This window comes from Buceros rhinoceros, unplaced genomic scaffold, assembly GCF_000710305.1.
Source record: "Buceros rhinoceros silvestris isolate BGI_N320 unplaced genomic scaffold, ASM71030v1 scaffold548, whole genome shotgun sequence".
Lineage (NCBI taxonomy): Eukaryota > Metazoa > Chordata > Aves > Bucerotiformes > Bucerotidae > Buceros > Buceros rhinoceros.
Window position 1 is genome coordinate 20,482 of NW_010424845.1, and position 10,253 is coordinate 30,734.

At 45.2% G+C, this 10,253-nt stretch overlaps 1 protein-coding gene across 1 annotated transcript in view; it reads right to left on the minus strand.

Annotated features, from left to right (window-relative positions):
• DNAJC6 (DnaJ (Hsp40) homolog, subfamily C, member 6) overlaps positions 1-5,703 on the minus strand; it is a 24,971-nt gene extending 19,268 nt beyond the window's left edge. The window contains exons 1-4 of the mRNA XM_010140908.1: positions 5,558-5,703; positions 4,599-4,648; positions 4,345-4,493; positions 212-334 (exon numbers count right to left, since the gene is read on the minus strand). Of these exons, the coding sequence (XP_010139210.1) occupies positions 212-334; positions 4,345-4,493; positions 4,599-4,648; positions 5,558-5,691 (456 nt within the window). The 5' untranslated portion in view covers positions 5,692-5,703. The remainder of the gene's footprint in view (positions 1-211; positions 335-4,344; positions 4,494-4,598; positions 4,649-5,557) is intronic.
• Between the last annotated feature and the right edge of the window lie 4,550 nt (positions 5,704-10,253).

The window sequence follows — 10,253 nt, forward strand, 5'->3', positions numbered from 1 at the left end:
CTTTCCTGCCTCTCGTGCAGTGTTAGGTCTTCCAGCTTAGCCATGCAGCTGCACGTGGCTGATGATGTCCCTTCCTACGGGGTCCGCTTTATTATGCTTCCTTTTCTTTCAGAAATCATCACCATCCTCATACACAGATTTCAGATACACAACATGCAATAGGAGCTATGGCTCACAAGTCTAAAAATGGGGTGGCTTCTGGTGCACTTACCATGCAGTGGATGACACACACATTTTTGGGGTTCTGCTGTAGCCAGTTGTGCATGTTCTTACAGACAGCGTAGAGGTTGTGCAGGCTGGGGGCTTGTCGTACTGGCCAGCTGCATTCGGATACCTACAGGAAAGGCACGATGAACAAAAGCCAGTGTCATAAAAGCATTAAGCAAGATGTGCTTGTACAAACACTTTCTGCCAAGAAACACACTTCTCTTTTACAACCTAGAATGATGTGCTTCAAACCTACTCCATCTCTTCTCATGCACAATTCTGCTCCGTGACTTTCATGAATTACGAGGAGACAAACAGAACGCAATTCTCGATTAAATAATATGATGTTGATGTATTGTCACTGAGTACACATTTGTGAAAATGTACGTTCCAAGTCCGGTTATCTCGAGTAGCCTTTCATAGTGCTCCAGCCTCACTGCAGCTCATCGACGTCTGCTGTACCTAAAGGCTTTGTACAACTTGTCCCTAAAAGCAACAGCTCTGCTTTTCAAAGGGCACGGAGCATCTGTTGCTCTCAGTTGGTTTGGGTCACAGGATTTTTCGAGCCCTGTTTGACAGATACTAGACTGATGAAAGGGAAACTTCTGTTAAAAAAAAATCGTATCTGAATAAGTATAGTTAAGATATGAGCCAGAAAAAGGAATGACTTTTTAGAGCTGAAAAAACCCACAAATCCCAATGCACGTCTAGTTACTATTCATCAAATACTAGTTCTGAGTCATAACACTTATCTCAGGAACAGTCTCGCAGCCTCAAACAGCACATCAAATAGCCTTCTACAGACGTCTCCGTTTCATCTGGTTTTAATTGAAAGATGTTTTGTAAAAGGCATTTCTGGCGAGAAGAAATTTAAAAGAGAAATGTCATGAGGCTTGTCCTCAAAGAATTGGTTGACATTTGGATCCTGCTTAATGAGAACCAGGGGCAGGAAGGAGATGGTTTGCCCAGATGCTCTTAAATGGCCATACAATTTCCACACGTGCCTGGTTCATCTCTCCGAGGAAGGAACTTTCATAAAACCTGCAATAAGGTTGTCTCTTACATACACCTGCACAACATCTTACAGCAGAAGCAGGAATCCCAACTCAAACTGGAGATTTACCAAGCTGTGTTTTCTCTCAAACACCGGCTCCAGTGACACCCACAGGATACAGGGATGGAGCAGGCAGCCCTGCCTGACCTGGTGCACTCTTCCTCCTGCCAGCCTCTCTGAGCTGGCAGACTGCTGCTGAATATCTGAGAGATTTCTTTTGTACCTAATACCTAATTAGATATTTGTCTAATCACTTTTTAGATTTCATGGAAGTTTTTGGTCTCCACAATATCCCAAAATTCAGCAGTGCACTTGGTGAGCAGGAGCAGGTTTGCATTGTAGAAGCTCCCCAACAAGGCAAACCACGCTCAAGGGTTGGAAGGCAGTCAATGACCATTCGCCATTTATACCCTCTCTACAGCATTATCCTCATCCCCCATCTTCTCCTCTTTTGAGAGCTGTGGTTTATTTCATTCCTTCTGTTCTAGACATTTGATTTTTCCCTTGCTTATCCCTTTGCTGTGCATTTCCAGGAAGGGACAAGAGGGCACAAAACACCCAAAGGTTCACTACTCAGCAACCCCCAGTGTAGGAACAGCCAACATTAACTTTCTGTTCCAAAGACCTGATCTGGGTGTGAACTGCTCCAGTCATGGGACCATTGTAAAATGTGAATTACAGGGTGATCATAAACATTTATTCTATTATTTAATAAAGCCAAAGTGCTGATGCCATAAATGATATTAAATGATATTATCATGCCAATTATCTCATTATTTTGTATCAAGCAAAAGTCCTCTCCTCCCAACCCCTGCTACTTTTGCAGCAGGGTTCTGGAGGCACAAGACCCACTTGCAGTTAGGCCACGAAAACACACTTTGGATTCCAAGAGGCTGATAGAATTGATATGACCAGTGACCCTTTTGCTGACGATCTTCTGAACAGGCCTCACGACAACGCACTGTCAAACATCTGGAAAAGCCATTAGCACGTATCGAGTAAATAATACAAATTTCCCGACAGTCCATAATTATATATTTACTTTGTCTCTAATTACACATCTGCCTTCTGGTTCACAATTAGGAAATTAAATACACGCTATGTAACGTATCATTTATGTCAAACAGAACCTCAAGAAGGACAACCTTACAGAAGAGTACCAGGAATTCTTCTAGAGCTTTGGCAATAAGCAGCCAGCACCCGTTTTACTTTAGCACTAGAGCAGCAACAGCCAAGAGCATGACCCATCAGGGTCTCTGACGTTTGGGGTTCTTGTTTAACGCTATATTTGAGTTTTCAAACTGCGCACACTTCCTCGAGCAGCCGTGAGCTGTCCTTTTCTGCAGGGGAGGCGAGACAAGGCAGGGAGGAGATCAGAGCACAACCAGATCTGAGCACAAGTTTTTAGTGTTCCAAGTCCCCTCTTCTCCTCAATAGACTGGGCACGTGGGGCTTCATGCCCCACACAGCCACGTCAGGGTGGGAAAATGGCCCTGCGGGACTTTAACTGTCTTCTCCTTGCTGTGCCACTACACAGCAAAGTGAACTACTTTGATCTTAGGGAAAAAAAGTTTTAAAGAAAATTGGAATTAAAAAGCCTTTCACTTCAAAGAGCAAGTATGAGCCTTAAAACTTCACCTCATCTGGGATCCTCACCCAGAAAATAGTGCGATTTCACCGCCTTGATAGCCCACTAGCATTTTTTCCGATATATATGATGTTCAACCTCATATTTATAATTGTTTCACATTTCAGCTGACCTCGTGCATCGTGTTAGACACGTTTCATTTTCCTGAAGAGTACTTGCGGTCAGTATTTCCCAGCCCATCACCTGAAATTACAATATTTTATTGAAGGTGAATCTTTTTCTCCCTGTGTGTGTCAAGGCAGTAGCTCACAAAGCACCTATTCATGCTTCAAGAGCAACATACAAAGTCACCTGTTAAGCTGCTGGGTAGGGTAGGAGATAAAGCACAGGGGTGGAGCAGTTATGGCCAGGTCAAGCAATAAACTGATGGATATGTAGTGCTGGGCTTTCAAAACATCTGCCTTTCTCCTCCCACCAACAGCAAGAGTGATGCACCAGAACCAAGCGAGACTGACGATTCAGAGCCCTTGATATCTTTTAATTAGTCTTTCGCATTCATTTACTCTTATTTGAAGTCATGGTTGGTTACTCATTGCCACCAAGAAATGTGCACCAAGTGTGAGTGAGTGGTTTCTGGTGATTGGAGCAATTGCTGAAGAGAGATTCAGCTATACTTCAAATTAAAATGAAATGAGGTTTGAGCAGCACGAAACTCGCTTACCCTAACCAAGGGTTAAGCCTGGCAACTCTTGTTGCCTTTTTCATTGAAGGCAACAGAAAATAAGACATTTATTTAAAAAAATCATGAAATAAAATCATCGCTCCCTTGTGGGAGAGGAAGAGAACAGGAAGTTTTCTGGAAGATTAGATCTAATCTTGCATTTCAACAGCAGTATTTCATAGAGATTTCCTCTAACAGCCATTAATGAACCAGAGCCTTGCAATGCTCCCGTACGCTGCTCTGGTTTTAGAGGAGGAAACTGGGGCAGAGAGTGGAGGTGAGTTTTTAAAGTCACACGCTAGTGGAAAAGCCAAAAGACCCCTTAGATCCAGTTTCCAATCCTGTGCTTTGCCTGCTGAGGGCTCCTGCTTGATTAAAGCACAACTGAAGGGTTGTTCAACATGAAAATAATCTCCCTTCTTCTATTGGTAATTTCTTTCAAGGCACTTTCATTTTACTCCTTATTTCTCTGCCGCAGCTTCTGACAGCTTTGTAGAAGGCAAGAGCGGCACAGGCTCAACTTGGTGCAATGCTACGTACTCTCACAGGCTCCTAACACAGCATTACGCCCTGAACTTTCCAGCTTTTTAATCCTCGCGGTCTCGAGCATCAGCTAAAACCCAGAAACAACCACAGCAGCTTAGAAACACCTGTAATTCCTTTTTCAGCTTCTTACATTCTGCCACGCTCAGGATAGACAGAAACAGGACCTGGTGCCCCTTTTCCTAAGGAGTTTCACCCCCTGCTCTCGTTAACCACTCAGGGGACACTCACCCGGTTGTGAAACTTGGCACTGCGATAATACTTGGGTGACAAGTTGAAGACGGTGTAGTGGTCAGGATGTCTGGAATCCAAAAACGTCCGTACATCTTCAATGTGGTTCCTGAATCCCAGCTCGACGCCTTCAGCCGGAAAAGACATCACTAGAACAGAAGAAGAAGCCGGGCTGAGTGTGCACCAGAATGTGTTGATGGATTTCTGAACCCTGGGGTACTACAAGGTGTATTTTTCTGGTAAGCAGCACTTACCTATGATCCTTGAGGTAATGTATGAAATATCTAGCTCTCCCTTGGTGTAACTAGAAGAAGACAAAGCAGGAGACAGATATTATGCACGCGTTTACAGAAGACAGCTCATTACAGGAACCAGGAGAAGGCTGTTTCCCCTCAAAGATCTTCTGACACAAGGGAAGAATGATCTTAAAACCAATTCTTTGTGCTTTATCGTTACACCTTAAGGAAAGGCTACAAATAGCTTCCTGCAGACAGTGACCCAGCCTTCCCTTCCACATATGCAATTAACTGGATGCAGAAGCTTGCAAAAAAGGTCCCTTTTCCCTTTTGTCATTAATTTTCAGTGCCAGTTTTCAGGGGAAATCTCTTGCAGTTTGCCCCTTTGCGGATCCCTCAGAGCCTCTGAAGTCTTGCCTGCATTAAGTTTCTTTAATTTACCATAGCCCCGTATTGCTCAGAGCGCCAAGCACAGGGGACAACACCAGCAGAGGTAACCAAAGCGAAGTCACCTCAGCTCCTTCTTTAACTAAGAAAGTCCCTGTAGATAGGGGAACAGTTACATCAGCAAGAAGAGTCTCCTTGCACAGCAAAGGGAGGCCATAGGGCATGAGCCCATTTCCAGTGACAAAACATTCAAGTGGTGGTTCAGTAAAGGTCCTCACAGGGGTCAGTGAAGGAATCGGAGAACAAGTGCTCCACTTCCACTGGGGGGTGAGGGAGGTGGGGCTTTTCCAGATTTCAGGGTGCTGATGCTCACTTACTGTGAAGCTTGGACTTTTTACTTTGGTTTTCCTGCTTCCTTAAGGCCAAATACCAATTATGAGACCAAATCAAAAGAAGTCTCTTGTGATTTTCCCCTCCTTCCTTCATTAGGTTAGCTGGAAGCTGTGCCGTGCTGGTTAAGATGGCAGCTCAGACCGGCACTTTGCAGCCAGTGATTTTACCCGCGTTAGGCAGTTTCAGCTGTACTGTACCTGGCAACAGACTGCATGACCTTTGAAGATGTATCTTTCAGGGTATCCTTCAGGTTATCCTTCAAATTGCTGAAGAGTCTCCCTGCTCCTCCTTTCACCATATCTAGCAAGCCTCCCCCATAGCTGGATTCCATGTCTGGTGATGAGGCACCTTCAAGTACAACAAAACCAAAGCCGACATCACTTCTTTGGAACAAATCCACCGACCCAACAACCCTCCTGCTCTATTCAGACCAAACGTATTCACGCGCGCTGCTACATGTCAAGTGCAGGGCAAAAGTAGTTCTGAAGTCAGGATTTCCCAGACAATGGAGAGCGCATTTTTGCCAGCTGGGCTCAGAAACCTTCACCCACTCTCAGCGTTGTATGTAAGTTATATGTAAGCGGACAACCACCATACAAGCTCCCTCACCTCTCAACCCAACCCAAAGCAAGACCAGCCTTTCAGCACACAGCTAATTTGTGTATCATAACCAGGGTCAAATCAACAGTCACCTCCACGGGGGTAAGGAGGCAGCACTAGTATATACAACAGCTCTTCTCACTGTCACGGCCACCAGATTGACGACAGCTAGATGGCTGAAGGTTGTCTTCTGACTATCCATTTCTCTGGAAAGTTCAGGAGTTAAACTTTCCAGCCAAGAATGAGAACCTTTTGGGGTATTTGTATGTTTGCAGCCTGAGAACAGGACACAGCAAATTGCTCAGGCAAGAGCAGGGCTGACCTCCTTGCTATGGCTTCCTTTCATGGCTTGAAATGGCACGAAGCTCCAAAGTCAAAGGCAGACTAACAGAGACCAAGAGCCATTTAAAGTGTTATGCTGGAGGGCTGAGATGTGGCCTTACACCTCAAGTGTCTGTGATTGTAATGGAATAACTATTCCATTGCCTTAACCGAGAACTGATTTGTTGCAGCCTTCCTCATTACAGCAAAGCTGCATTAGCAGCATTGTTCTTAGACAAGTAGAAGTATAATAAATTTGATGTAGACTTGAGTAAATGTGGTTTTATTTTACTGCAGAATTGAGTTGTTAGGCACAAACCTAGTAAAATGAGATTTTAACTGCTTATTAACTACAAATAACGCTCTTGACTACTTAAAAATTGCTGTCTGTTCACTTGGCCTCAACTATTTTAATCTTAGCAAACTTTAACTACATTAATTATACATTTGATACCTTGTTATGTCGGATTAGTTAGAAGACGTAGAGCCTCTAGCACAGCAAATTAAGCCACAAGCAGCTATGTAAATGCATGTCACATTCATAACCGAGGTGGCACCTACTAAGAGTTGCCTTTTCCAGAGTACCCAGCAAGTCGGAGAACATTCGTCCTGCTGTAGAGCCATGGGATAGCTGATTTGTAAAATGGGTGTGCTGGTCACTATTAATTACTGCGGTGCTGAGAAATGGGGAAGATTTATCATGGTTAAGGCAGGCTGGCGGCATTGCTCGTTATGTATTTTACAGAGACCTCAGAGCTATCACTCCTCTGGTTCTATAGCATGTCCGTGAGGGGTGTTAGACATATGCTACTGAAACATTGCTCACATAATCATCATTACCACAAGAAATATTCTACAGGCATTCAGACTATTAAGAAACATGAAAAAAAACCCACATCTAAAAAGGCTTGTACTGATTTACTCTATAGATTACCAACTCCATTTAAACAGCATCCTCTCTTCCAAGCCCAGAGTGAGCTATCAATAAATATATATCATTAAACTGGAGGCTCCACTGGTAAAGTGATGCTGTTTATTCCTCTACACACAGAGGGTGCTTAATGCACTCTGATGCGGTCATGATCCACACGCACATGACCCACGTGCTAGACTGGTAAAATTAGAGGCCACCTCTTCTGCACTGCGCTCTGCCAGCTTCAGAACAGAAGACACCTTCTCAAGGCAGAGGGATATTTCTTCTGCCAAGTATCTACTTGGAAAAAATATATAGAAAATAAATCAAAGTAGCTCATTCGCTTCTGAGTATGGAATTGGTGTTTGACCTCTCTTCAAAAACTTTGCTTTCGTATTACTCTGTGCTAGGAGAGCCAGGGTGGAAGGAGGAGGTAATGTTAAAAGGTGACTTTCAGTTCTGCAGGTCAGCTTTTAAAAGAAAGAGCGGCAGAAAGGCGGTAACTCGGAACAGGGGAAGGGGGCCAAAGGGACCAGAGGCCCAGTGGTACTGGACAACTTTCTATGGTTGGAAATGGTGTGGAAGAGCAACAGAGAGGGTTCAAGAATATGGAAAGCCTAGAAACCTTAGAAACCAACCTAAGGGGGAAAAAGAAAAGAGAGGGAGGAGGAGACACTGAAAGACAGTGAGAATTTCACTGTATTTCTAAAAGAAGCAGCAGCAATTAATTCCAAGTTTCCTACGTACACAAAACCAGAGAGACAGAAAGGATGGCTAAGGAAGAAACACAAGCTGTGCTACTTAACCAAGAGCACAAAACAAGTGTTTAAGATTCAACATGAGGCAAGTTTTGCTTAGCTACTGTGAAGCTGCTGAGGAAGCTTACAGCGTGGTGGCACTTGGTACTACACCAGGTGCAGTAATTCGCTCAGGTATCTTCTAGTCCCTGGATGAGAGCAGCATCCTCAGGGCTGACAAAGACAGTCTCTCTCAGTTACTAGCAATGATACAGGCTCCACAGACTGTTCAGAGAAGAATGAAATTAATCCATTCAAAGGCTTCTCTGCCAGGGAGCATCTCCTACAAAGCTTAAAGATTTATAAAGGAGCAGAATGGGTTAATGCATTAACACACAAACCTAATGATATATACAGAAACCTGCAAAAACAGCCCAAAAAATTTGATTAAAAAAAAAAGGATACCCTGCCCCTCCTGCACTTTTTGCTGACTAAAGCATTTCTGTGCAAAGTCCCTCCTGTAAATGGAGAACTTCAGAGCTCCTGCAGACCTTCCCAAAGGATGTCTGTGGTTCCTTGGGCCACGTGCAGCAGCTGCTGGAATGAGGCACCAGGACAGGTAGGGCTGAGCCCCACGTCCCACATGTCTCCTGTGGAAATCAGCCACCTCACCAAGCATCACCTACCACTGCTATTGCACAACCCTGAACCATGCTCAGAGACAGCTCTCATCATAGGTTTGTTTTTCTTGAATGTTCAAGTCTGGAGAAAGGAGCAGTTGACGTTTCCCTCAACCACACTGGTCAGTCTACAAAGGACTATGACCTATTTTTTGGTGGAAGAAGGACCAAGGACACTTGCTGAGTCTGAAGGGATGAGCCCATTGATGCTTCTTCTTGGAGCCTGGCAGGAAGGAGGTTCAGGTTTCATCATGCTGATCACCGTGAGCTTGGTCTGACTATTGAGTTAGCAGTGTAATAGCACTTCCTTGCTCAGAAGGATTTTCATACCAGAGTCAGATGGCAGACCCAGAAGACAGAAGTATTTCTCTCCATAGCACGAAGGCAAAAGGCACACGGCATCCCTTTCCTCCTCTCCATCCCACCAGGAACTGCATCACGTGCGCACATTTGCTCATGCTGCAGCCAAAGCCAGAATTAACACTCACAGACCCCACACAGGCTCCGAAAGCATCTTCTGCTACAGCAGAAGCAGGAGCTCACAAGCTTGTCTGCGCAGAAATAGCCTGCTGCAAGTGAGCAGCGCAGGAGCCTGCCACATGGCTCCAATCCCAGCTGTCAGCACGTTGTCACGCAGCGGTGCAGGTGACGTTGACCATGGGCTGGAGTTGCCGTCTGCAAGTCTCCTTATGGAGAATTAGTCTCCATGTATATGAGCTGCATCCTGTTCCTTACAGGCAAGAACTCTTTATTAACCCACTTACTCGATATTCCCCAAAAGGCTTCGCGCGCGCTTCAGAGCCACACTGCTGACCTGTATTTGGAGCACAGCTTTCACGGTGTTCGCTCACTCATGGCAGCCTTTTCATTTCCTAGTAAAGGAACTTTTAACGTAGCGGTTTAACTGCTGCACGTGCCCTGCAAAGCATGGCCGAGGTGCGTGGGATGGCTCTTCTTGGACAGCAACGGCAACGATGATCTCCTCGCTGAAGCGCTTCAAGTCAATGGAGTGGAAAAGCGACAACTTCATCCATGCAGCTGACAAGCCGAACCCCTATTGGTTCTGGCTGAAGGTACTTCCTCTGAGTTAACTCCTGCTCCGAGAAGAGACTATTCTGCGTTCGGAATAAACCTCCAACAGTCACCAAATACAGCGACAACCTGCTGCATCTCCTTACTAAGCTAAAATATGTCAGGTAGTAGCGTTCCTATCGCACTCCTTTCTCATCAGCAGCCAAAGGGTGGGATAGCTCTGGACAGATTACAACGGAGGGAGTCTCTGCTGACAGCACCAGCCTTGTGGTGCACAGCATGGGAGCTGGAGAGCATAGAAGACTTAATTAAAGCACTTAAGCTCTCTCCTTGCTAATTTTAGAGTATCAGGAGTAAGATGTGCAGTGCAGGAGGAGAACTTCTCCTCCCAAGGCAGAGTGGCTGCTGAAGCAGCGCAGCAAACACTGTGTCCCTATATAGACATGGCCTACCACAGTTGGTGAGGAGCTTTGGAGGAGAATACTGTGATCACCAGGGAGTTTCAGAAGGATGGACTCCAGTACAGAAACGGCTGAGCACGGCTCCTCTGCCTGCTCTCCCACCATGAGCTGCTCACCAACGACAGACACATTATGCCAGAGCAACATGA